The sequence below is a fragment of the Thunnus maccoyii genome, chromosome 12 (genome assembly GCF_910596095.1).
Source record: "Thunnus maccoyii chromosome 12, fThuMac1.1, whole genome shotgun sequence".
Lineage (NCBI taxonomy): Eukaryota > Metazoa > Chordata > Actinopteri > Scombriformes > Scombridae > Thunnus > Thunnus maccoyii.
The window spans coordinates 3,848,985-3,876,924 of record NC_056544.1 but is presented as its reverse complement, the minus strand read 5'-3'; the positions used below and the strand labels follow the sequence as shown (position 1 = coordinate 3,876,924).

Sequence of the window (27,940 nt, the reverse complement as noted above, 5' to 3'; positions counted from 1 at the left end):
ATTAAAGATATGTTATAATCAAACTCTTCAGTAACCTCTGTGGATATTGCTAAAATGTGGACTTTTAGCCTCCATATTTATAATTTTGCATCCTCCTGATGCAAAAATGAAATAATGTGATTGCATACATTTACATTCTCTACCAAAGCAGGAAGTGGTGTGATGTACTTAAAGCACAGTAAAAACGTCTTAGGTGGGACGTGAAGATGGATGAATGGAGATACAAAGTACATCTGACACCTGAGATCAGAGTTTGTGTCTCAAACAGCAGCCTTGTTGTCCTGCATTGTGCTCTTACTTTAATCCAGTTTATCAGTTCCCTCCTGAACTGAGAAATTCCAGTAACAGACTAGTAAGACGAGCAGCCAAACCAAGCAGCGGTGAAAACAGCTGAGTGCTTTCCAGGAAATATCCAGCTGCTGCATTTACCAAAGCTTTCATTCTGACGACCTTCATCTCTCTGAGGTGACTCATGACAGTTTCAGCCGTATTATCTCATAATTCATTTCAAATTAAAGCACCACGCTGCTGCCAAGTCTTTCTGTCGAAATTGAATATGTTATATATATGTAACTGTTTCTAAGTCTGTATCTTGAACAGATTAACTTGATTAATTTCTAATTTATTTCCAAGGCCGATCTCATTTCATCCCATTCAGTTCATCTCCTCATCTAAATCAATAGAGATATGAATCCGTCCTGTGTGGTCTGCAGGGGAAAAATCCATTTCTATGGCAGGAGATACGAGATCCTCACTGGGCCAGTGTGTGTGTGTGTGTGTGTGTGTGTGTGTTTGTGTATGTGTGTGTATGTGTGTGTCTGTGCTTGTGTGCGTGTTTGTGTGTGTGAGACTGGTGAAATACGACCCAGGGTGTCTGGGGTCCATCCATTTCCAGCAGGAGCTGCTGATGGCACTGTGTCAGCCTATCATATCGCTTAATGACTCTGAAGTCATCACTTACCTCATCCTGACATCAGGTATCGATTGGCTGACTGAGAGAGGGATGATGGATAGATCAGTGGCCAGACAGACGGATGGATGGACAGATGGAGGGATGGATGGACAGCTGAAGACGGAGCTAATCGCATTAATATTATGTTCATTACATATGACTTCCTCAGTGGTCTTTGAATTCAATAATCAGCAATACAGATCATAAATTAAATGTACACTTTCCAGTCCATGGTTGCTATAGCCTGACAATCAGGCTGAATAGCCATTTTGTTTCACTTCATTCACTGTATTCGAATCGCTGAACACACAGAAGAAAAGTCTGGAGCCAGGCTATAATGTTCACTGTACAGGAGTAGAACAGCTACAGGTTCAAGATGGCAATCTTGACTTGACTTGAGTCCAGTATGTGGATGAATTAAGAGAGCTGGGTATGCACATCCAGTCAGCCTCAGTGAACCATGGTAATGCCACAAAAGTCCCCGGCAGTCCAAAACAGAGGATGCTATTACAGTTTATGTACCGATTAACAATCCAATGTTATTTAACCTCCTCCTCCTGTGTAGTTCCACAAATAAGGCATGGTGTGTAGACAGCTGTGAGACAGGAGTAGATGGCACACAAATGACTCTTGAATAAAGTGTGTTCTGTTCAGTTAGCAACTAAGATAACTAGTGTTATCTTAGTAACTAGTAGCTGGTGTGGAAGTACCTTAAAGTGCCACCAACAGCCGCTAGATACTCTAATTGACTCCCATTCAAAAAGCCTCAACTTCTCTCTAGAAGTACAAAGGTACTCATGCTACTCATGAGTCATTATGGTCCCGTACTACCCCTTATGTGGAAGGTCCTGGCTCCAAATGGAAAAGATGACACTGTAAGCTGCAACTCTGGGCTTCAAACTGGCTCCACTGCAAACCAATGTCACACCTCACCATATCCATCTTTCTATACAATCTGTCTAATCTAATTAAAACTCCAGTTGTTTCTGTGATCTTCTTTTAGTTTCTGTCTTTCTCCTGTTGTCTGTATGTTCATGATGTAGAGTTGTCTCTTGACGTGTAAATTTTCTGCTTAAATGAAAACATTTTAAACCGGGATGGGTGGATCTTCGCCTCAAGTGGTGCCACATTTGCATCTTGTGCCTTTGAATTGATTTAATACACAATCACACTGTCTCTTAAATATGTTTCTCATTCGGTCTGAACACACTTTTAGACAGTGGTTCTCCACCAGAGAAGGTATTTTTTCCATTCAGGTTAGGTTGAGCTCAGGTATTTTGGGGTCTTGTTCACAAGTGAGCACATGAAGCTGCTGCTTTTACAGGCATCGAGGTGAGATGCCTCCTGTAGTTCTTGTTTAAGAAAACTTTGTTTAACCAATGTAGCTTTGCTGAGAGTGATGCTGAGAGGAACACAGTTACACACATTCACACCTGGAAGCTGCTCAGTAAAACCACAGTCTGATCTGCTGGCCCCTGAGCAGCTTCACCGGAGCAGTTAGGATTTAAGGACCTTGCTCAGGGGCACTTCAGCGGTGGTGTTCATGACTGGCTGGATTCAGACTGGGGGCAAAGCAATGACACACTGCAGGGATTTAAGCTCTCAGCTACTCTAAACTGGCCATCCTATGACTGAAAAGGTACATTTGTGTGTTCATTCCTCTCATCAACACTACCAACCCGCCCTGTAACTGACACAAAATACAGCCTCATGTTCTCCCCACATGTTCTTTAATCTGATGTGATCAACAGCAGAAGTAGAAATGTCTAAAATCATCAAGAAAGAAAGCGTTAATTTGTCACTAAACTAAAAACATACTAAACTAAAACATACATCCTCCTTTCAGCGAAAGGAGGATATGAGGTTGAATGAATGCTGTTATGTTCTGTGGAACCACTATATATATATATATATATATGTGTGTGTGTGTGTGCTGTACATACAAGCCAGACTGTGTCATCATTAGTATGTCTAATAAATGACCAGTATTTGTGTGTGTTTCCTGTGTGTGCGTTTGCCTCTTTGCTTTATGCTGCTGTGTCTCTCCACAACTGTCAGTGATGTCACTGGTTTATTGATGCTTTTTTTCATTGAATTTCAAAATGACTCCTAAAACACTGACAGTTAAGGGAAGAAAAGAAGACCTCCATCATGGTACATGATGAAACACCAGATTGGAAAGGAGAGTGGTGTCAGAGATGCAGAAGTGAAGGGTCAACTTTTCGTATATTTCTTTTTAATCTGGTGTGTTTTTCAGTCTTTGGTTATAATGGAGCTCAATATGACAGCACTCAAAACGTTGATGTCACTGCAAGTCATGGATACGTCCTCTGTGTGCATGTGTGTGGCTCCTCCTGCTCTCCTTTCCCCCCTGCTTCCTCATGACCTACACCCCCCTCACCCTCCCTCCCTCTCTCCCCTCCCCCCTCATCACCACAAACTGTGTGTGAGAAGAAAATGGAGGTATGGAGGGGGAGGGGAGGAGCAGATCAACCACAGATCTGTGGATCATCTGCATCACTGAACACACACACAGGGGAGGGGCTCTGAGGTCATTAGGGAGGCCACATGCTATTGGTCAACTGGGAGGTTATATATCTATCTAAGAACAATCTTTCTTTCTTTCTTTCTTCAATCCCTCATTCCTCAGTTTTAGCCAATTCATGCATGCACTGAGTGAAAGTCAAAGAGGCCACCATTCAAATACAGGTGGACACACATCTCTGGAGAAATTAGCATGTGCAGTCCACCTGACATTGTATAACTTATGAAGATGGACAGATTCTGCAGTGGATCGTGAAAGAGGCAGCAAACTGCAGCAGCAGGGTTTGACTCAGTGGCTTTTTCAAGGCAAATGCTCTGCTTAAAATCTCCATTGTTGATATTTTTGATATTCAGGATCAGATTTATCAAAGCTTTTGTGAATCTTTTCAGACACACTGTGTACCTAAGTGTGAAGTTTGTCATCTGACATGTGACTTGTGTCTCCTTCACTTCCATTTAGGGAAGATCCTGAAAGTAATGGTGGGAGAAGATACCATACACCAGGAGGAAGTGGACATCTTATTAAAAGAAAATCGACAGCAACTTGTCTTTCCAGAAACAATGTCCTCTTTATGCTGGATAATACACAGACTTCACTGTGAACACATTTCACTGGAACTTCTTTCTACCAAAGAAATAGTCCCAATGAAAACTGTTGACAGTGAGGTCTGTGGATTATCAAACATATAAATTCTATGGAGAGACTGCTGCTTTTAGCAGCTAAAACAAAGTACCACTCACTTCTATTGTGTTGTGTTCAGAGGTAGATATCTCAGATGAGCTCAGATAAACTCAAGACTGTCTATGTGGCCAGATACCACATGGTATACATAAGAAATAGTGGTAGTAATAGTAATAGTAATAGTGATTTGGGTCAACTGACCCTTTAAAGTTTCACTTGACTTCCTTTCCTCTGATGGACCCTTTCTGCATTATTGACAACATACTGCTCTTACACCTTTCATCATCATTTATATTAATAGGCTGGTGATTTTCTGTATTTTTTGTTATTACAAATCCCATGACAAGAACAAAACTGACAATGGATTGATCTACTAACAAATATGATGTATATTTGATATATGTCTTATTCCTCTGTGCCATAGAGCTCCATTGTTTTCCAAAAACTGTTAAAAACTCATCAGAGCCACACTGTTTCACTGGGTGACATGTTCCATCTGAACCTTTGAAACAATGAAAAGACTCAAGCATGCACAATCCACAATCGAAACAATCCCACCTTTAGTTTAAAGATGTATAAAGTCTCCCAACAGCCCATGATCATATACAAAACCATTATAACTAACATTACTGCACATAATAGCCAGGACAAAACATTTAAGATATTTGTAAATGAAATGTAATACCTTGTAAGGCCTTTTTTGAGAAAACTAAATTATTTTTAAGACTTTTCAAGACCTGCAGATATCCTGGATTCAGATTAATACAAAACAGGATCAACAAACAAAATCGGATGCATTGTTATAGATCCGAACAGCTACAACTGTAAAATGCTGCATACACATTAAGTGTCAATTATTATAATACAATATTGTAATACATAATATATACAATAAAGATATTGTGACATGTGACAGTAGTAAAACAGGTGTAAATAATAAAATGAAGGCTGAATGATGGCTGAATTCCATTTAGCTGCTCCAGTTTTAGGGTCCTGATATTGTGCATACTGGCTCACTGTCACAATGTCATGACTTACTGGGATGCTTGAATAGAGCAGAGCCATTGTTAATGTTATTAGTCAATAACAATGCAACAGACAAGCAGGGTAAGGAAGTCTGACAGCACTGAGAGATGGACTAACATATTGTAGATTTTGTCTTTAAATGGGATTTGTTGAAAATAAGTAAAATATAGAGCAATGTCAGCCTGATTCTTTAAAGAAAGGACTTTACATTTTGGGGAAGGTGCTTATTTAATGAAAGACTGCTTGTTTTACACTTAAAATGAAGCTATGGCCATCAGCTGGTTAGCTTAGCTTAGCACAAAGACTGTATACAGGGGGGGACCACTAGCCTGGCTCTACCCAAATGTAAACAGTCCACCTTCTGACATGTAACATGTCTTTTGTTTAATCTATAGCAAGTTTAAACATGTATTATGGTGGTTATTTGGCCAGGTGCATTTAGCATTTAGCTTTAAGCTAAGCTAAGTCTCCTGGTCCTAGCTTTATTTTTACCACACACCCATGAAAATAGTATTGATCTTTTTCATCTAACTCTCAGCAAGAAAGAAAGTAAGAGTTTATCCCCAAAATTTCCCATCTTTCCCATCAAATTTTTACATCTTTATCATGAAGTCTTACTCATCTAACAGAAAAAAAAAAATCTGTTTCAGTCCTGTGCATGTTCAGTTTTAACATGTGTTGCAACTTATTGGGTCACTGGGTCACCTCTCACACAAGTTTGTAGCCTTTATCAGTTAATGGTAAATAGTCACATAACCAATGGACAGATGAAAATATTAAAAACCACACCTAAAAACGTGTTTTCTTTCAGAGCCATGCAACTGAAATGATGGAGCAAGGTGACATCATCCATTTAAACCTTTTTCTGATTGGAGGAAACCCAGGTGAACCAATCCTCCTTTGAAGCTGCAGGTTAAATGTTTATTGCTGTCTAGTTAGTGATGTACTGCCAAGTACTTCAATGTGCAAATTACGTGTGTTTACAAGACATCAGATACTAGACTGTAAGATAAAGAACCTGAAAAAGCATGTAAGTGGACCTTGAGTCATGATTAGTTTGTCACAAACATTGATCACAAGGTCAAGAATGAAGGTCCATGACAAGCTGATATTATCTAAACACATTGAGTCAGATGAGTCAGTGCTGAAATGATCAGTTCTCAGACAAAGACGATGAATAAACTGTGTCTGTGTTCAAACAGGTAAGTCAGGTAACTGAACAGTCTACGGGGATGAGGACTTCCAACATGATTGTTGTTATATCAGTTGAGCACCTCCTGCAGAGTTCAATAGAGCAGCACCTGGCTTAAAGCTCCATCCACCATCTGTATGAGGCAACAGTTGTCTGATGATCTCATCCTGGATACAGTCACCCTCACTGTAACTCTATCTTCCTTTATTCTCCTCTCATGCAGTGTGTGTGTGCATGTGTGTTGTCCCCATGTTGTGGGGACTCGCCTCCCTGATGGGGACAAAAAGCAAGTCCCTTTAATGTAAATCATTCATTTTAGGGTGAAGACTTGGTTTAAAGTTAAGACTAGCTTTTCTAAAGGTAACTTTAGAGTTATAGTAAGGTTAGGGTGAGGGTTAGGGTTAGGCATGTAGTGGTTATGGTTAAGGTTAGAATAAGTCCCCAGGAATGAATGTAAGTCAATGTAATGTCCTCTGAGGTAGTGGAAACATGTGTGTGTGTGAGTGTGTGTGTGTGTGTGTGTGTGTGTGTGTGTGTGTGTGTGTGTTTCATGTAATACAGGCTCAGTTATGAAACATTTAGAGATGACCCTGACTGATAACAATAGAAAGACACAGACAAACAAACACACTGTCATATATGTGATCTCATTTCACAGTGACTCTCCTTCTGAGCATGAGTGAGTATAGTGTTTTCTAAGGGATTTAGGTGCTATGAAGAAAGTTTCTGAGGACTTTTTGTCTCTGTGTTTTCACTACAATACTCCTATAATCCTTTTAATAATTAATTCTGTAGAATATTATTCTGAATTTGAGGTTTCCTACTGTGCAGACTGGTGAGGACTTGGCTCACACTGACCTCTGGTGGATCACATAGGAACTGCATCTGATGCCAACACAAATATGTGAGATTGGATAATTTTCCTCAATAAATAAATGAAAAAGTTTATTTTTTTACCTCATTTGTTTAATTGGGTTCACTTTATCTAGTTTTAGGACTTGTGTAAATATCTGATCACGTTTTCGGTCATATTTATGCAGAAAAACAGAAATTTCTAAAGGGTTCACAAACTTTCAAGCAGCACTGTATGTAAGAAGTTGGGTTCATTTTTGAAAAAATGTTGTGTAACCTCTGCAGCAGTACAGTATATTTGGTGTCTTTGGGGTTGGGCATTTGTAAATGCATAACAGACAGAGTATGCAGCTTTTTTACTTGAGTAAATGTACCACAGTGTAAAAATACTCAATTACAAAACTATTGGATTATTATTACAGAGAAATAAAGCAACTTTTTAACTACAACAACTACAACTTTATATACAGTTGGGAAATTTCATCTATAACAAAGAATCATACTTTCTAAACTGATCATATGTTTTGTGTGTAAAATGTTAATCTGAAAACCAGCTAATAACTCTACTACAAGTATAGCAAAAAAAGAAGCTATTACCCAAGTAAATTACAAAATTGCTCATAGGTACAGTACTTGAGTAAATTATTGGCTATATATCATATATTATATAACATAATATATAAGTTATAGCAAATATATCGGTTATTTTTCACCATGGCACAGATAAACAGCAGCCTAGTTACCTTCCTAAAAAACTTTACTTTATCTTTTTTGTCCTTGTTGTCTTTGCTCTAATAGTTTATTACCTGAAGTTTTTTTCTCTTTTTTAAGAAATATTTGGGGCATTTTTGTCTTTATTGCAGAACAGAAACATGGGGAGAGAAGGGCGTGACATCCAAGGGAGGTCTACCTGGAGACATTGTGGTTATGTGGTATGCATCAGTCTGATCAAATATAGTTTCTCTCTCTGTGTCTGCATGTTTGCACATAACTTGACCCTTTGAGTTATTCCTGGCTGTGTGTTTACAGCTATGTGATACATGAAACAACACTAATAAACAAACAATATCCATTCAGGCCCAGCTTTGAAATTGTATTTAAATAGGGCCTTTTTCTCTTGTCAGTAATGGATAAATGAATGAAATGTGATGGACAGGGATGGATTTATTGTGTGTGTGTGTGTGTGGCTGTGACATCTTGAATCTTTCCTGTTATCAGTCATTAGTGAGAGTGCAGTTCAGCCAACTTTTATGTGATTTCTGACTAAATCTTAAAATAGCCAAAAAAGTAACAGACTACAGAACGTGACAAGATAATTAAGAGTGCCTGTAAATCTGGTGCATGATGGCGTTTTATGACATTTATGGTAAGTTCAGCATCTACTGTATGTACACAATTATTATATTCACTAAATTAAAGATAACATGTATGATATTTTATTAATAGTTCTGTTCTCTCTGTCCACACTGGAGCTCTGCTTAAATTCTCTCTCAATTTAAATTTGAACCTCAAAGAAAATCATCTTGTACCCTTTCATCCGTAAGGTGTACATCTAGTCACATTGTACGAATACACTGATGTTAGGAGCTCTATTTATATTAATTTTACACATACTGTATTATACATTTGAGGCAGTTCAGTGTAGGCTGACAGATTACTTGTCTCTGTCTGTCTTTTCCAGTCATAAAGCCTGGAGAAGCTCTTTCAGAACTTTTTTATCAGCTCTAAGGTTTTATATTTTGGAAATTTATCTGTTTTAACATTTAAGTAACAGTATTTCATCATCGAAATACTCATCTGAAGGTTCCCGCAATTTAACTTACTTTATTTTTTGTTTGGATTTTGTTTTCATGTTAAGTTTTTATTTTCACATGTTCTTTCAGTTGAATTTCTCAGATGATCATTTACTGTCGTCATACCTATTGTGCTGGTGAAATCATAGCTGCTTACATTTTTGCTGAGGTTTTCAAGAGCTTCCAGCAGATTCTTTAAGGAATAAAAAAGTGTGAAATGTTTCTTCACAAGATGTGCTTAACCGTGAGTGGTAACAATGTACTTCTGTCTCTACATGAATACAATAAACCAGATATATCATAGCTTTAAACATGTTTGACAGAAATCATCTAACAGCCTAAATTAGCCTGACTTGTGCTTAGTACATTTCTGAAGCTCTTTCTTTACTCAAGAAATGTCTCGTAAACAAGCTCACAGTGCTCTAACACAGCCTTACTTAAAATTCACACCACCACATCAAATGAAGGTCAATTTATTTGTATATTGAACATCAGCTATAGTTCCTGACCCAGCGCAAGCTCTCTCGAGGAAAAAATCCTGAGCTTGTAGGAAATTGGAGAGATCCCCTCTACATGGACGGCTGGGTGTTCTACAGGATCCATTTTTGTTGTTGTTGCTGTATTTTTTCCAGTTTCCCCTCCAGTATTAATGTTCCATTTCCGAGGATGCAGCAGGGCACACAGCAGACAGTGATGGAGGTCAGGTGGACTCCGGCGCATCTCAGCAGGAAGAGAAACGATGGCAGGATCGTATGCAAAGAACAGACATCACAGAGTATTATTCAATGCTAACTGTTTCCTGCAATGTGGATATGTGTGTGGCGCTGTCCCGACTGTGAGAATGTGGGGTGGTGGGAGGAACCAACCTGACGGCCTTTTATTGAAGAGGAGGGCTTAGATGGGTGGAGGGCTGGGTTGTGTGAAGGCAAGGAAGGACTGTAGCTCCTGCAGAGTGGCACGCTCCATTGAGTCTCTGGCCAGACACATGTACAACAAAATCTTGGTGTCTGAAAAGTAAGAGCAAAAGCAGGAGATCAAGGTTTAAGGGGGCAGGTACAGTACTCTGTGAGAGGAAAAAACAACAACAGAAGAAGATACTGTCTGATATAAAACTGTGTCTTACCTCGGGACAGTGCACTGTTGATTCTAATGTGGTTCTGGATGAAGTCTTCAGTTGTGAAATATTCTCTTCCATTCAGCAATGAATAGAAGAGTGCGCCCAGCTGCCAAACCGTGGTGGGATGAGCCCAGTATGCGTTACAGTCAAACCACTCTGGAGGGACGTATGCACGGGTACCTAGAACAGGCAGCAGCAGAGAAATTGAGGAAGACAAAGGCAGAAAGTGCGAGAGAATGAGAAGGGGGCTAAGCTTTCTTTAAACATGAAAGTTATTATTCTTAAAAATTGGCTAATGGATATCATACCACAGAAAGAATCGTAAGATGTCTCTGTTGAGAAGCTGCCACAGCCAAAATCAATCAGCCGGATTCTTGGGGCACCAGTTGGAGAACGCTGAATCAGGGTGTTTTCTAACTTGATGTCCCTGTGAAAGACACCCTTGGCGTGCATGTCAATGGCTGCATCCACCAGCTGACTCAGGATCATCTGAGATAGAGAGATATAGACATACAGTAGTTGAGAGGGACTGTAAGGCAGTATTTTCTCCAGATTCTTGGCAGGATGGAAAAGTGTCTAAAATAACATCATGAGGCAAAATTTTTCAGAACAGTTCCTCAAACTTTAAACACTGCTGAACTGTCAGTCTCAGTTGTCTTTCAGAAGAACTGAATTGAGAGTTAATGTTATAAATATCTGTTTGAATAAAATGTGTGAACCTCTTGTATCAGCAGCCAAGCCTGTTAGCGTGGAGAGCTATTGTAACCATGATTGAGACTGACTGGCACTAGCATATTCCTGGCTGGCTATCATGTTAGCTGTTATCATGCCAGCTACAGTATTTTACCAAGTAGCCCTATGAGTAGTCCCTACATCACCACTCTCTAGTACTGCCTATTTTACAAGGAAGTTGGATGTGCAGTTCAGATCACACTAAATGTGATAAATGTAACTTTTCAGTTGTGGTTTGAACCAAATCAATCAAGCTTTAGACTGCAGCCTAAAACACTCTACTGAAAAAGACAAATGAAATTCAATCAAGTGTTGACCTTGGTTGCAGTTTTAGCCAGAGTGACCTTCTCATCAGGTAAGCTCTGCTCTAAAGGATGCCAAGAACTGCTTTTCTACACACACATAGACAGAAGCATCCTCCACATAGCCTCAGTACCTTAGCCTCATGTTCCGGCAAGGAGCCTCCGTTGATTTGAAGGTACTTGTGGAGGTCCAGGGAGTAAGCTGGTCTTTCCAAAACCAGGATTAGCTCATGTTCAAGAGCGTACCAGTCCAGAAGGGATATGGCAGCGGATTGTCCATCTGATCCTGGTAGACCTGCAGTCTTGAGCATGAGGGCCACCTCCAGAATGATGTAATACACCTTCCCATTGCAAACCTAAAGAAAACAAATGTATACATGTTGAGTGGTAAATGAGGTTCAATTGAGGTAATCTTTGCAAATCCAAATTGATTGCATATGAATGTCAATTTAAAGAGAAAGATTTGAAATATAAGCAGCTGCAGAACTGATGGCTTGTCTGTTTTGCTCATCCACATAAGAGCTGTGAAAGAAATGTTCAACTTTCAGGTAACAGTTCGAATTTCAACAGTTTGTGTTTGACATCAGATAAAATCACTCACCACTCGTTCGCGCCTCACAATATCCCTGGGTACATGCTTGATAGCCACCTGCAGGACAGAAATACAAGTCTTTTGGTTGGCACTTTCTGAAGCTGTGGTGATGGTATAATGTGTGTATTAACGTGTTTGTAAGACTTACTGGTAAAGAATCTTCTTTACGGAAGCCAGCATATACTGAACCGAAGCCTCCCTGACCGATCGGTGCTTGCTGGACATACTTGTCTTCAAATTCAGCTACACACAAACACAGAGAGATTTATTTTACTATTTACTTCCAACACTTCTCCTAACCAATCCTGATTTCATTCTTTCACTCTCTACAAAGGCCAGGCTAAAAGTAATCTCTTGTAGAAGGTGCAGGCAGCGTGTCTTCACTTAGCTTACACAGCAGTAGCAGCACACAAACTAATCTTTCTCTAACTTTCTTTTACACTATCAGCCCACCTCTGCTGGTGCTCCCTGAGGAGGCCAGCTCAAAAACTTTCTGCTCTTCCAGTGAGACGTTGTTAAAAATATGGCTGATGATCACTTTCTCACTGGAGACAGTAGCGCTGGATGCAGTGGAGCTGGATCCAGTAGTGATGGATTCAGTAGAGCTGGACTTCATGCTGGATCCAGTAGAGATGGACTTCATGCTGGATCCAGTAGAGCTGGACTTTATGCTGGATCCGGTAGAGCTGGACTTCATGCTGGATCCAGTAGAGCTGGACTTCATGCTGGATCCGGTAGAGCTGGACTTCATGCTGGATCCAGTAGAGATAGATTCAGTGGGAGTGGACACAGTGATGCTGGTGCTGTCGCTACACCTCATCCTTTTCGCAGATGTCCCAGCATCAACACTGGCCTCTCTCTTGCCCCACTGTCTTGTATAATTCTTCACTGACCCTTCACTGGGCCTCATTTTTTTCCCGGGCATCTTTCCATCATGGCTAGCCCTCCTCTTCCTTGGATTGACACCCTCCTGCACCTTGTTGCAGGGTTCAGTGGACTGGGTGATGTTGCAAACCTTGATCTTTTTCATAGGTGCAACATCACTGTCCTCCCTTCCTCTCTTCCTTACACTGAAATCCATGTTGTTCTCTACAAATGAGAAAAACCGTGTGAACAACTTCCTGTACTGCACAAGCTTGCATGATGACCCATTGGGGTTGTGCACTTTGACATAAGAAACATATAATGAACTTGCACCTAGTTAAAGTGATGGAGGTGAATAATCATATCAGTACTGATCATGAGGTGTTGATAATAAGGGGAAGAGCAAAGTAAATAAGCAAATACAAGACTTCAACCCTTCTCAGACGTGCACCTTGTAAGTTCATGTGTGGGCAAGTTTTACTGTCAGTCTCATGTTTGAATAAGTCCCAAATCACTTTTCCATCAAAGTCTAGATCAGACTTAGCATTATTTTTTAACACATTCAACACAACTCATGAGAATTGAAAGCTGTCACATAAATGTAAAAACAGCAGCAGCATAAAGTCAGAGGGGTATTGATTTTATTATTTGTGACAAATTTAATAAAATCTATTTAATATACCACAATACTGTGTATTTTACCAAAATGTGTTTTTCCCTCCTCTGTGTATAAAAGGCAGGAAAACTTAAAACATAGCAATCATCAGACCATCAGTCATTTTAAACATAGTTTGGTTGATGAGAAAATAAGTTACAATAGGAGTTCTACTGGTGCTTTGATTAGACTAATGAGAAGCAGGGACTGTGTATCTCTGTAAAATTAGTTTTAAAACCCATCTCTTTATATCATTATTTTCTGAACAGCAGTGTGTTATAAACCCTCCACTAAAGCTGGACCTAGATGTTGGATCATTACATGACAGAATTGCCTTGTATACAGAATATTGTTTGGACTAAAAGTTATTATTTAATAGTTGTATTATTATATTCAGGTCTGTAAACTAACTACAAATTTTGAATTTCTATTAAGTCAAAGCACACATGTACGTCACAAATAAGTTTTCAGCATTTAAAAAAACTCTCAACAACAGGACTCTTACCTACAACTCGAGGCACTAAATCAGAAATGGTACCCACACCTGATAAATCATATGGATTATCTCATGTCAGTAGAGATTGCAAGTTCTTTGCCACAACTACACACTTACCTCGATCTTTTCCAGAACTTGGAGTCATGAACTTTTGTGTAGACGTAGAAGACATGACGTTGACGTTTCGAACGAGACTCATTTGACGATACAAGCACTTGCAGAGATCTGAAGAGTGTGTACTGATCAGAGTGTGGCTCTGTTCTCAATATGAAAACATACTAACTGCATTCGGAATGGAATGATGCCATGACTGTGACATCACAAGTTCAGAGGCAAACAGCAGGCAAAATTCCATATTTTTATTTGAGTTCAGGTGACTAATTTCATCCTGTGTGGAGTGTGTTTCCTCCTACCACAGTAACTACAGTCCCACTTCACCACTGGTCTTCATATTTGGAATAAAGTCTCATCTGGAGAGACATTTAGTGTATCTCCGCTTTTGCACAAGAAACCAAAATAATAATCATTCTGAGAGCAAATCCCTTCATGTTAATGAAATGGGCTGTTAATTTGTCTTTTCTTGCCCTTTTAACACATTTTCTGTGTAATGTGTGTTTATTTAACACTATCAACTCACAGCTGAAGTAGTTTAAAATTTTTTAAAAAGTGAATTTGTAAAATTTAAGCTTAATAAATTGTGTCAATTGTAGATTTTGTTTCCATCAAGTCCCCTTAATGTGAATATAAACAAACAGATGTGACAAGATTGCATACTTAATCATCTGATACATCATGGCATGTAACTACTTCCCACCTAGGATGGATGATTAGTGTTTTTTAATGTGTGAGTTGTTTTATCAACCACTATGGTGATAGAGAGGAAGAGGATGGTGATGTTGAACAAGGGCCTTGATCCGCGGACATTGCTGTTGGGTACACCACTGATGCACATGTTGTATTTAGTCTGTATTTTCGGGCTTTCTGGTAGAGTGGAGGCCTTTAAGCTTTGTGTACTATACAAAAAGCAACTTCTCCACCTCACCCAACTGTACAAACCTTTTTGCAGTATTCCAGCGTTTTGTTTTGTTTTTTCAAATATCTGAGTTATGTGCATGAAATCATGCAAATAGAAACCAATAGAAACATACCTACTTTCTTACTGTATTGTTCTAATAAGAGCCAGGCATTTCAGTGACCTCCTGACCTTTACCCCAGACAGTCCAGTCAGTAACAATGGCTGCAATCACTTCTCTTTAATATATATATATATATCTAACCAGGACAACAGATTTAATTAGGAAGAAATTCTTGATGAAAGGAATGCAGACATGAAAATGAATAATTTATTCAAAGGCTTTACAGTAATGAATCCAAATTATATTTGAGTATGAACATTTTAATTAACTTTATAGTTTTAATAATTATGACATTGTTACATTTTAAAGGGTTTAAGATCAAAACTTCAACTTTCAATTTTAACTTTTCATTTAAAATTGATGCAAAAATCACACCAAGAGCAGGCGTGTAACACTCTGGGAGGCCACAAGAAACCCCAAGGTAACATCTAGGAAACTAAAGGTCTCTCTTGCAGTGGCTACAGTCGATGTTAATGAGTCCATCATAAGGAGAACATTGAACATCAATGGTGTGCATGGCAGAGTTGCAAGGAAAGAAACCACTTCTCTCCAAAAAGAACATTGCTGCCGTCTACGGTTCTCTCAAGATCACATGGATAAGCCAGAAGCTGATTGGAAAAATGTTCTGTGGATGGATGAGACCAAAATCGAACTTTTTGGCTTGAGAGAGAAGTGTTCTGTTTGGCAATGAGCAAACACTGCATTCCAGCATAAGAGTCTTATCCTATCTGTGAAACATGATGGTGGCAGTATCATAGTTTGGGCTGCTTTGCTGCTTATGGACCAGGACAGCTTGCAATCATTGAAGGAGCTATGAGTTCTGAGTTGTACCAGTCAATTCTATAGGAAAATGTTAAGGTATTTGTCTGTGAACTGAGGCTCAACAGACAGTGGGTCATGCAGTAAGACAACAACTCTAAACACACAAGTCACTCTACCAAAGAATGGTTAGAGCAGAAGACAGATAATGTTTTGGAATAATCGAGTCAAAGTCCTGACCCTAATCCTATAGAAATGCTGTGGAAGGACCTGAAGCAGGCAGTTCATGTAAAGAAGCCCACAACATCCCTGAGTTGAGACTGTTCTGTAAGGACGAATGGCCTAAAATTCCTCCAAGCTGATGTGCAGGGCTGATAAACAGTTACCCGAAACGTTTGGTTGAAGTTATTGCTGCAAAAGGGGGTCACACCAATTACTGAAAGCAAGGGTTCACAAACTTTTGCCTCCCACAAATATGTGAGATTGGATAATCTTCCTCAATAAATAAATGAAAAAGTTTATTTTTTTTACCTCATTTGTTTAATTGGGTTCACTTTATCTAGTTTTAGGACTTGTGTAAATATCTGATCACGTTTTCGGTCATATTTATGCAGAAAAACAGAAATTTCTAAAGGGTTCACAAACTTTCAAGCAGCACTGTATGTAAGAAGTTGGGTTCATTTTTGAAAAAATGTTGTGTAACTTCTGCAGCAGTACAGTATATTTGGTGTCTTTGGGGTTGGGCATTTGTAAATGCATAACAGACAGAGTATGCAGGTTTTTTACTTGAGTAAATGTACCACAGTGTAAAAATACTCAATTACAAAACTATTGGATTATTATTACAGAGAAATAAAGCAACTTTTTAACTACAACAACTACAACTTTATATACAGTTGGGAAATTTCATCTATAACAAAGAATCATACTTTCTAAACTGATCATATGTTTTGTGTGTAAAATATTAATCTGAAAACCGGCTAATAACTCTACTACAAGTATAGCAAAAAAAGAAGCTATTACCCAAGTAAATTACAAAATTGCTCATAGGTACAGTACTTGAGTAAATTATTGGCTATATATCATATATTATATAACATAATATATAAGTTATAGCAAATATATCGGTTATTTTTCACCATGGCACAGATAAACAGCAGCCTAGTTACCTTCCTAAAAAACTTTACTTTATCTTTTTTGTCCTTGTTGTCTTTGCTCTAATAGTTTATTACCTGAAGTTTTTTTCTCTTTTTTAAGAAATATTTGGGGCATTTTTGTCTTTATTGCAGAACAGAAACATGGGGAGAGAAGGGCGTGACATCCAAGGGAGGTCTACCTGGAGACATTGTGGTTATGTGGTATGCATCAGTCTGATCAAATATAGTTTCTCTCTCTGTGTCTGCATGTTTGCACATAACTTGACCCTTTGAGTTATTCCTGGCTGTGTGTTTACAGCTATGTGATACATGAAACAACACTAATAAACAAACAATATCCATTCAGGCCCAGCTTTGAAATTGTATTTAAATAGGGCCTTTTTCTCTTGTCAGTAATGGATAAATGAATGAAATGTGATGGACAGGGATGGATTTATTATGTGTGTGTGTGTGTGGCTGTGACATCTTGAATCTTTCCTGTTATCAGTCATTAGTGAGAGTGCAGTTCAGACAACTTTTATGTGATTTCTGACTAAATCTTAAAATAGCCAAAAAAAGTAACAGACTACAGAACGTGACAAGATAATTAAGAGTGCCTGTAAATCTGGTGCATCATGGCGTTTTATGACATTTATGGTAAGTTCAGCATCTACTGTATGTACACAATTATTATATTCACTGAATTAAAGATAACATGTATGATATTTTATTAATAGTTCTGTTCTCTCTGTCCACACTGGAGCTCTGCTTAAATTCTCTCTCAATTTAAATTTGAACCTCAAAGAAAATCATCTTGTACCCTTTCATCCGTAAGGTGTACATCTAGTCACATTGTACAAATACACTGATGTTAGGAGCTCTATTTATATTAATTTTACACATACTGTATTATACATTTGAGGCAGTTCAGTGTAGGCTGACAGATTACTTGTCTCTGTCTGTCTTTTCCAGTCATAAAGCCTGGAGAAGCTCTTTCAGAACTTTTTTTATCAGCTCTAAGGTTTTTATATTTTGGAAATTTATCTGTTTTAACATTTAAGTAACATTTAGCTCATAATACCGTATTATCCCACTAGAACACTGCGCTCCCAGTATGCAGGCTTACTGGTGGTTCCTACAGTCTTTAAAAGTAGAATGGGAGGCAGAGCCTTCAGCTATCAGGCTCCTCTTCTATGGAACCATCTACCAGATTCAGTCCGGGGTGCAGACACCCTCTCTATGTTTAAGAGTAGGCTTAAAACTTTCCTTTTTGATAAAGCTTATAGTTAGGGCCGACCAGGCTCGCCTTGGATCAGCCCTTAGTTATGCTGCTATAGGCCTAGACTGCTGGGGGACTTCCCATGATGCACTGAGCTCCTCTCTCCTCCTCCTCCTCTCCATCTGTATGCATTCATGTAACATCAATGCATGTCACTAACTTTGCTTCTTCCCCGGAGTTTTTTGTGCTTTCTCATCTCACAGGTAAACATGGGTCCTGGGCCGAGCTTTCGCGGTCCTTCACAGTCCTGATGGCATCCTTCCCTGTCTATTGATGCTTGTGCTTGTTGTTGTTGTTGTGATTGTTGCTCTCCTGTCCCCCCTCCCCCTTTCCCTCTCTCTTTCTCTCTCTCAACCCAACCGGTCAAAGCAGATGGCCGCCCACCAAGAGCTGGGGTCTGCTTGAGGTTTCTACCTGTTAAAGGGGAGTTTTTCCTTAGCGCTGTCGCCAAGTGCTTGCTCATGGGGGAATTGTTGGGTCTCTGTAATTAAAGAGTATGGTCTTGACCTGCTCTATGTGAAAAGTGCCTTGAGATGACTTCTGTTGTGATATGGCGCTATATAATTAAAAATTGATTGATTGATTGATTGATATTTCATCATCGAAATACTCATCTGAAGGTTTCCACAATTTAACTTACTTTATTTTTTGTTTGGATTTTGTTTTCATGTTAAGTTTTTATTTTCACATGTTCTTTCAGTTGAATTTCTCAGATGATCATTTACTGTCGTCATACCTATTGTGCTGGTGAAATCATAGCTGCTTACATTTTTGCTGAGGTTTTCAAGAGCTTCCAGCAGATTCTTTAAGGAATAAAAAAGTGTGAAATGTTTCTTCACAAGATGTGCTTAACCGTGAGTGGTAACAATGTACTTCTGTCTCTACATGAATACAATAAACCAGATATATCATAGCTTTAAACATGTTTGACAGAAATCATCTAACAGCCTAAATTAGCCTGACTTGTGCTTAGTACATTTCTGAAGCTCTTTCTTTACTCAAGAAATGTCTCGTAAACAAGCTCACAGTGCTCTAACACAGCCTTACTTAAAATTCACACCACCACATCAAATGAAGGTCAATTTATTTGTATATTGAACATCAGCTATAGTTCCTGACCCAGCGCAAGCTCTCTCGAGGAAAAAATCCTGAGCTTGTAGGAAATTGGAGAGATCCCCTCTACATGGACGGCTGGGTGTTCTACAGGATCCATTTTTGTTGTTGTTGCTGTATTTTTTCCAGTTTCCTCTCCAGTATTAATGTTCCATTTCCGAGGATGCAGCAGGGCACACAGCAGACAGTGATGGAGGTCAGGTGGACTCCGGCGCATCTCAGCAGGAAGAGAAACGATGGCAGGATCGTATGCAAAGAACAGACATCACAGAGTATTATTCAATGCTAACTGTTTCCTGCAATGTGGATATGTGTGTGGCGCTGTCCCGACTGTGAGAATGTGGGGTGGTGGGAGGAACCAACCTGACGGCCTTTTATTGAAGAGGAGGGCTTAGATGGGTGGAGGGCTGGGTTGTGTGAAGGCAAGGAAGGACTGTAGCTCCTGCAGAGTGGCACGCTCCATTGAGTCTCTGGCCAGACACATGTACAACAAAATCTTGGTGTCTGAAAAGTAAGAGCAAAAGCAGGAGATCAAGGTTTAAGGGGGCAGGTACAGTACTCTGTGAGAGGAAAAAACAACAACAGAAGAAGATACTGTCTGATATAAAACTGTGTCTTACCTCGGGACAGTGCACTGTTAATTCTAATGTGGTTCTGGATGAAGTCTTCAGTTGTGAAATATTCTCTTCCATTCAGCAATGAATAGAAGAGTGCGCCCAGCTGCCAAACCGTGGTGGGATGAGCCCAGTATGCGTTACAGTCAAACCACTCTGGAGGGACGTATGCACGGGTACCTAGAACAGGCAGCAGCAGAGAAATGGAGGAAGACAAAGGCAGAAAGTGCGAGAGAATGAGAAGGGGGCTAAGCTTTCTTTAAACATGAAAGTTATTATTCTTAAAAATTAGCTAATGGATATCATACCACAGAAAGAATCGTAAGATGTCTCTGTTGAGAAGCTGCCACAGCCAAAATCAATCAGCCGGATTCTTGGGGCACCAGTTGGAGAACGCTGAATCAGGGTGTTTTCTAACTTGATGTCCCTGTGAAAGACACCCTTGGCGTGCATGTCAATGGCTGCATCCACCAGCTGACTCAGGATCATCTGAGATAGAGAGACATAGACATACAGTAGTTGAGAGGGACTGTAAGGCAGTATTTTCTCCAGATTCTTGGCAGGGTGGAAAAGTGTCTAAAATAACATCATGAGGCAAAATTTTTCAGAACAGTTCCTCAAACTTTAAAGTTAGTTGTCTTTCAGAAGAACTGAATTGAGAGTTAATGTTATAAATATCTGTTTGAATAAAATGTGTGAACCTCTTGTATCAGCAGCCAAGCCTGTTAGCGTGGAGAGCTATTGTAACCATGATTGAGACTGACTGGCACTAGCATATTCCTGGCTGGCTATCATGTTAGCTGTTATCATGCCAGCTACAGTATTTTACCAAGTAGCCCTATGAGTAGTCCCTACATCACCACTCTCTAGTACTGCCTATTTCACAAGGAAGTTGGATGTGCAGTTAAGATCACACTAAATGTGATAAATGTAACTTTTCAGTTGTGGTTTGAACCAAATCAATCAAGCTTTAGACTGCAGCCTAAAACACTCTACTGAAAAAGACAAATGAAATTCAAGTGTTGACCTTGGTTGCAGTTTTAGCCAGAGTGACCTTCTCATCAGGTAAGCTCTGCTCTAAAGGATGCCAAGAACTGCTTTTCTACACACACATAGACAGAAGCATCCTCCACATAGCCTCAGTACCTTAGCCTCATGTTCCGGCAAGGAGCCTCCGTTGATTTGAAGGTACTTGTGAAGGTCCAGGGAGTAAGCTGGTCTTTCCAAAACCAGGATTAGCTCATGTTCAAGAGCGTACCAGTCCAGAAGGGATATGGCAGCGGATTGTCCATCTGATCCTGGTAGACCTGCAGTCTTGAGCATGAGGGCCACCTCCAGAATGATGTAATACACCTTCCCATTGCAAACCTAAAGAAAACAAATGTATACATGTTGAGTGGTAAATGAGGTTCAATTGAGGTAATCTTTGCAAATCCAAATTGATTGCATATGAATGTCAATTTAAAGAGAAAGGTTTGAAATATAAGCAGCTGCAGAACTGATGGCTTGTCTGTTTTGCTCATCCACATTAGAGCTGTGAAAGAAATGTTCAACTTTCAGGTAACAGTTTGAATTTCAACAGTTTGTGTTTGACATCAGATAAAATCACTCACCACTCGTTCGCGCCTCACAATATCCCTGGGTACATGCTTGATAGCCACCTGCAGGACAGAAATACAAGTCTTTTGGTTGGCACTTTCTGAAGCTGTGGTGATGGTATAATGTGTGTATTAACGTGTTTGTAAGACTTACTGGTAAAGAATCTTCTTTACGGAAGCCAGCATATACTGAACCGAAGCCTCCCTGACCGATCGGTGCTTGCTGGACATACTTGTCTTCAAATTCAGCTACACACAAACACGGAGAGATTTATTTTACTATTTACTTCCAACACTTCTCCTAAACAATCCTGATTTCATTCTTTCACTCTCTACAAAGGCCAGGCTAAAAGTAATCTCTTGTAGAAGGTGCAGGCAGCGTGTCTTCACTTAGCTTACACAGCAGTAGCAGCACACAAACTAATCTTTCTCTAACTTTCTTTTACACTATCAGCCCACCTCTGCTGGTGCTCCCTGAGGAGGCCAGCTCAAAAACTTTCTGCTCTTCCAGTGAGACGTTGTTAAAAACATGGCTGATGATCACTTTCTCACTGGAGACAGTAGTGATGGATTCAGTAGAGCTGGACTTCATGCTGGATCCAGTAGAGATGGACTTCATGCTGGATCCGGTAGAGCTGGACTTCATGCTGGATCCGGTAGAGCTGGACTTCATGCTGGATCCGGTAGAGCTGGACTTCATGCTGGATCCAGTAGAGATAGATTCAGTGGGAGTGGACACAGTGATGCTGGTGCTGTCGCTACACCTCATCCTTTTCGCAGATGTCCCAGCATCAACACTGGCCTCTCTCTTGCCCCACTGTCTTGTATAATTCTTCACTGACCCTTCACTGGGCCTCATTTTTTTCCCGGGCATCTTTCCATCATGGCTAGCCCTGCAGGGTTCAGTGGACTGGGTGATGTTGCAAACCTTGATCTTTTTCATAGGTGCAACATCACTGTCCTCCCTTCCTCTCTTCCTTACATTGAAATTCATGTTGCTCTCTACAAATGAGAAAAACCGTGTGAACAACTTCCTGTACTGCACAAGCTTGCATGATGACCCGTTGGGGTTGTGCACTTTGACATAAGAAACATATAATGAACTTGCACCTAGTTAAAGTGATGGAGGTGAATAATCATATCAATACTGAACATGAGGTGTTGATAATAAGGGGAAGAGCAAAGTAAATAAGCAAATACAAGACTTCAACCCTTCTCAGACGTGCACCTTGTAAGTTCATTTGTGGGCAAGTTTTACTGTCAGTCTCATGTTTGAATAAGTCCCAAATCACTTTTCCATCAAAGTCTAGATCAGACTTAGCATTATTTTTTAACACATTCAACACAACTCATGAGAATTGAAAGCTGTCACATAAATGTAAAAACAGCAGCAGCATAAAGTCAGAGGGGTATTGATTTTATTATTTGTGACAAATTTAATAAAATCTATTTAATATACCACAATACTGTGCATTTTACCAAAATGTGTTTTTCCCTCCTCTGTGTATAAAAGGCAGGAAAACTTAAAACATAGCAATCATCAGACCATCAGTCATTTTAAACATGGTTTGGTTGATGAGAAAATAAGTTACAATAGGAGTTCTACTGGTGCTTTGATTAGACTAATGAGAAGCAGGGACTGTGTATCTCTGTAAAATTAGTTTTAAAACCCATCTCTTTATATCATTATTTTCTGAACAGCAGTGTGTTATAAACCCTCCACTAAAGCTGGACCTAGATGTTGGATCATTACATGACAGAATTGCCTTGTATACAGAATATTGTTTGGACTAAAAGTTATTATTTGATAGTTGTATCATTATATTCAGGTCTGTAAACTAACTACAAATTTTGAATTTCTATTAAGTCAAAGCACACATGTACGTCACAAATAAGTTTTCAGCATTTAAAAAAACTCTCAACAACAGGACTCTTACCTACAACTCGAGGCACTAAATCAGAAATGGTACCCACACCTGATAAATTATATGGATTATCTCATGTCAGTAGAGATTGCAAGTTTTTTGCCACAACTTCACACTTACCTCGATCTTTTCCAGAACTTGGAGTCATGAACTTTTGTGTAGATGTAGAAGACATGACGTTGACGTTTCGAACGAGACTCATTTGACGATACAAGCACTTGCAGAGATCTGAAGAGTGTGTACTGATCAGAGTGTGGCTCTGTTCTCAATATGAAAACATACTAACTGCATTCGGAATGGAATGATGCCATGACTGTGACATCACAAGTTCAAAGGCAAACAGCAGGCAAAATTCTATATTTTTATTTGAGTTCAGGTGACTAATTTCATCCTGTGTGGAGTGTGTTTCCTCCAACCACAGTAACTACAGTCCCACTTCACCACTGGTCTTCATATTTGGAATAAAGTCTCATCTGGAGAGACATTTAGTGTATCTCTGCTTTTGCACAAGAAACCAAAATAATAATCATTCTGAGAGCAAATCCCTTCATGTTAATGAAATGGGCTGTTAATTTGTCTTTTCTTGCCCTTTTAACACATTTTCTGTGTAATGTGTGTTTATTTAACACTATCAACTCACAGCTGAAGTAGTTTAAAATATTTTAAAAAGTGAATTTGTAAAATTTAAGCTTAATAAATTGTGTCAATTGTAGATTTTGTTTCCATCAAGTCCCCTTAATGTGAATATAAACAAACAGATGTGACAAGATTGCATACTTAATCATCTGATACATCATGGCATGTAACTAATTCCCACCTAGGATGGATGATTAGTGTTTTTTAATGTGTGAGTTGTTTTATCAACCACTATGGTGATAGAGAGGAAGAGGATGGTGATGTTGAACAAGGGCCTTGATCCGCGGACATTGCTGTTGGGTACACCACTGATGCACATGTTGTATTTAGTCTTTATTTTCAGGGCTTTCTGGTAGAGTGGAGGCCTTTAAGCTTTGTGTACTATACAAAAAGCAACTTCTCCACCTCACCCAACTGTACAAACCTTTTTGCAGTATTCCAGCGTTTTGTTTTGTTTTTCAAATATCTGAGTTATGTACATGAAATCATGCAAATAAAAACCAATAGAAACATACCTACTTTCTTACTGTATTGTTCTAATAAGAGCCAGGCATTTCAGTGACCTCCTGACCTTTACCCCAGACAGTCCAGTCAGTAACAGTGGCTGCAATCATCTCTCTTTAGTATATATATATATATCTAACCAGGACAACAGATTTAATTAGGGAGAAATTCTTAATGAAAGGAATGCAGACATGAAAATGAATAATTTATTCAAAGGCTTTCCAGTAATAAAATCCAAATTATATTTGAATATGAACATTTTAATTAACTTAATAGCTTTAATAATTATTACATTGTTGCATTTTAAAGGGTTTAAGATCAAAACTTTTCATTTTTATCAATTTTGGTTTAAAATTGATGCAACAACAGGCTGCCCTTTGTCTCCATATGCACTTCTTCATACCTACTGTTGTTGGTTGCATAGACTGATGTGGGCTGTTGTGCTGCGACTGTTCAAGCATGCCAACTACACACTAAAAATGATACAAAATCTCACTATACCTGCCACATAAGTGGGAGTAAAAAAAAATCTAATCTCAATTCTCATTCCAATAACATTTAATTATTCTACTTTCCATTTTCCCTTTCTGTCTTAAATAGTGTGCAGAGAGTGCAGTCCAGTAGACGTCTGTTCAGTCTGTTTGTTAGTCCTGCTGCTCACTTTATAAAGCAGGATTAAAACCAATCTGTGCAGCTGCTGAGGCTGCTAGAGCAGCTCCAGTCTGACCCAATCACAGCCAATTAATCAAGGACTAGTAATTAACCAGAAAGAATCCATTAGTCTATATTTACTCTCTTTTGTCTTGCCCTTGACTCACTGTGCCATAATAAGACCCTCATTAGTGACTGTTTGATATAAAAATGAGAGGAAGAGAACAGACAGATTAGAGCAAAGGTTTAATTTCTCACTGTAAGGTTTCATCTTTACAATAAAGCTGTACTGCAAGGCCCTGCTGATTATATCTATTTTATATATTTCATTATAGATATTTTATCATAATGTGGTAGAAAAGCCTCTTGTGTGTCAGCAGCACAGCTTTTGATCAAACATGCACTGGAAACTGAACCATCCTGGATATGTAGAGTATGTCAAGGGAGCAATCACATCAACACATGATGGCTTTTGGCCTGTTGATTCATTTTAATACAGATTTTGCTAAAATAAAAGAGACATCACTGATTCCAGAATAAGCAGATGTTTTGGTGTTTTTTGATGAATTCTTAATCCAAAACTCTCCAAGAGTATAAAATACAAAATTGCAATCATTTTGGGTACTGCAGCAGCCCCTATTGTTGGACCATACTGTAAAAATTATATATATACACATGCACACACTAAAAGCCAAACAGCTGGGCATAACTGAACTATCAGTGATGGATTTTTGGGGACTGCACCTGTGCTTCAGACAGGGAAGAACTTTTCTTTACTTTTTTACTATTTAAAAGATGTTGTTTGTGCTTTTTAACATTTACTTAACTGCGGGTATTTCACTTACTGTAGCACAAAAGTTTCACTTTTTTTGGCCTTTTTGTTGATTGCAAAAAAGAAATATGCTCCACACATTCGTATCTGGAGGTTGCCATGTACATCCACATTCAGATCTGTTGGACAATGGGCAGCTCCATATAGCATATGCAGAGTAAGGGCATGTCAATGGTGCTACTGCGGAAGCGTGACGTTCTTTTTTCCATGTTCAGATGTATCCTGTTTCCGGTCTAGGCATCTTTTGTTACAGTTCTTGTACCACGTTGCACATTATTAGTCTCACTGCAGATTATTGTAGCTTGAAGCTTGCTTTTGATTTTATGGTCTTGTGTGCTTGTGGCTCATTTTGGTCTAACCTGAAAACACACTGTGATTCCCGGGTGGAGCTAATATCAATATTACTACCAGTATGTAACTCATACCTGTAAAAAATCCTAACTATCCTTTAAAGGGGTCATAGTCATTTGCACCCTGCAGGTTTAAAGAATAAATAAATAAAATAAAATAAAATAAAATAAATAATAATACAAATAATTATAAATAATAATAATTGTACCAATCAGTCCACAATGACTGAGGTCACAATTGTTTTCTGGTGTTGCAAGTTCACACACATTTGATCAGCTTGTAGCTCTTTGAAAACCTGTTCACACATGCAGGTGCAGAGTAGATCAGTGAAGATGGTAGTTTGTCTTCATGGTGTGGACATAGCGTCTGCTTTCATGTCTAAGCAGAAATGTAGAAAGAACAGAACAGCTAACAGAGGGAAAAGTGGGGAGAAAGAAGTGAGAGCAGAGAGACAGAACTGAACAGAGTGAGAGAAGTTTATTGACAGGTAAGATACAGATGAGAGCAGAGGCCTGAACATGGTCTGAATCACACACACAAACACACACAATTTAACTTGGGCTTGTTGGTAGAAAAGACATGTTTAATTTGTGCTAATCTGAAATCTTATCACAAAAGAAACTGAACTCAAGTAGAAAATTTACAACAATCCCCTAAAAGAAAAACTGTCCAAGAAAATAAACTTTTCCGCTGCAAGTAAGAACCCGAGATGAGTGAAAAATAAAAAGTCACTTTAAAGATGACCTCAGTTGAAACAGTGACCCAGATTTCTGTGCATTTCTGATTGATAAATAGGCTCATGTTATCAGAGGACTGAGAAAACGAGGTTCATATCTATTTAAAAAATTAACAAAATAATCTCTTTCCACAGGTTTACAACACATGATCGACAAACATTACCAGTAAAATAATCAGTTTAAAGACACAAAAGAATCAACAGTAAAATCAGACCACAGACTAAAGGCACATGTACTTTGGTCCCAACAGGTCTCCTCCCAAAATCAGAGACCAAGACCAGAATCACATGTTGAAACCTTGTCTACACCTGTGTATGTGTGAACCCACTCACAGCCGTGGCTTTCAAAAGACTGGGATGGGATCTGAACAGGAACATTACAGACAGCTCTATTCTTGGAGGAAAGACCCACCTGTTAATCCTCAATATGATTACATGTCAGCAGTGTGTTCATGTCCATACATTCCAAGTCATTTTGTCAAAGAAATTTAGGGGTATTCAATTGTCCTAAACAGGTATCATTAGCTCAAGACTATGATTCCCATTTCACAGAATTCCTTTAAACATCCCCACAAATGTGATATGATAAACTTGCAGCTTTTTATCAAATGAGCAGCATGTATAAATAGCTTCAAAGTGATTATTCAGCTATGGGAATAACAGCGAGAAAGTATGCCTGTTAAAGAAGAAAAATGCCTGTTAAAATCTCGAAATTGCACCACACTGTATAAAAAGTTTATGCTATCTACTTTGAGGATTTCTTAGTATTGAGTTATTGATGTTTAAACATTTAAAGTGATTCTGTGTGGTGCAGCAACATTTTTAAACCTGCAGTGCAGAACTTTTACATAGAAATGAACGTCCGTTATAT

The 27,940-nt window shown here is 39.0% G+C and overlaps 2 protein-coding genes and 1 long non-coding RNA gene across 5 annotated transcripts; 1 reads left to right on the top strand and 2 right to left on the bottom strand.

Annotated features, from left to right (window-relative positions):
* The first annotated feature begins 6,015 nt into the window (after positions 1 to 6,015).
* LOC121909238 lies at positions 6,016 to 8,363 on the top strand. The gene is made up of 3 exons (XR_006099399.1): positions 6,016 to 6,088; positions 7,228 to 7,300; positions 8,112 to 8,363. It is a non-coding gene; the product is annotated as an uncharacterized LOC121909238 (long non-coding RNA).
* A 1,322-nt stretch (positions 8,364 to 9,685) lies between these two features.
* Positions 9,686 to 23,699, bottom strand: LOC121907970 (serine/threonine-protein kinase pim-2-like). Of its 3 annotated transcripts, none has more exons than XM_042427581.1 (9): positions 23,480 to 23,699; positions 22,354 to 22,436; positions 12,238 to 12,790; positions 11,933 to 12,027; positions 11,794 to 11,841; positions 11,327 to 11,548; positions 10,467 to 10,647; positions 10,165 to 10,338; positions 9,686 to 10,048 (listed from the first exon to the last, which is right to left on the bottom strand). In XM_042427581.1, exons 1-9 carry the CDS (start codon positions 23,559 to 23,561, stop codon positions 9,936 to 9,938), a joined length of 1,551 nt encoding a protein of 516 aa, XP_042283515.1. In that variant the 5' UTR covers positions 23,562 to 23,699; the 3' UTR covers positions 9,686 to 9,935. The 3 variants fall into 3 exon arrangements, with proteins under 3 accessions (XP_042283515.1, XP_042283516.1, XP_042283517.1); XM_042427582.1 differs by having other exon boundaries at positions 12,238 to 12,799; positions 22,363 to 22,436; XM_042427583.1 differs by lacking the exons at positions 22,354 to 22,436; positions 23,480 to 23,699 and adding an exon at positions 13,917 to 14,080 and having other exon boundaries at positions 12,238 to 12,873.
* On the bottom strand, positions 19,177 to 22,320 carry LOC121907971 (serine/threonine-protein kinase pim-2-like). The gene is made up of 7 exons (XM_042427584.1): positions 21,894 to 22,320; positions 21,589 to 21,683; positions 21,450 to 21,497; positions 20,983 to 21,204; positions 20,145 to 20,325; positions 19,843 to 20,016; positions 19,177 to 19,726 (listed from the first exon to the last, which is right to left on the bottom strand). Exons 1-7 carry the CDS (start codon positions 22,306 to 22,308, stop codon positions 19,614 to 19,616), a joined length of 1,248 nt encoding a protein of 415 aa, XP_042283518.1. The 5' UTR covers positions 22,309 to 22,320; the 3' UTR covers positions 19,177 to 19,613.
* Positions 23,700 to 27,940: the final 4,241 nt, after the last annotated feature.

Coding starts and splice junctions, on each gene's coding strand:
- LOC121907971 (XM_042427584.1), bottom strand. CDS start 22,308: ATGCCCGGGAAAAAAATGAGGCCCAGTGAAGGGTCAGTGAAGAATTAT. Junction 21,684..21,893: donor CTCAGGGAGCACCAGCAGAG/GTGGGCTGATAG, acceptor GTTTGTGTGTAG/CTGAATTTGAAGACAAGTAT. Junction 20,326..20,982: donor TGCCGGAACATGAGGCTAAG/GTACTGAGGCTA, acceptor TCTCTATCTCAG/ATGATCCTGAGTCAGCTGGT.
- LOC121907970 (XM_042427581.1), bottom strand. CDS start 23,561: ATGAGTCTCGTTCGAAACGTCAACGTCATGTCTTCTACATCTACACAA. Junction 11,842..11,932: donor GTAAAGAAGATTCTTTACCA/GTAAGTCTTACA, acceptor TCTGTCCTGCAG/GTGGCTATCAAGCATGTACC. Junction 10,648..11,326: donor TGCCGGAACATGAGGCTAAG/GTACTGAGGCTA, acceptor TCTCTATCTCAG/ATGATCCTGAGTCAGCTGGT.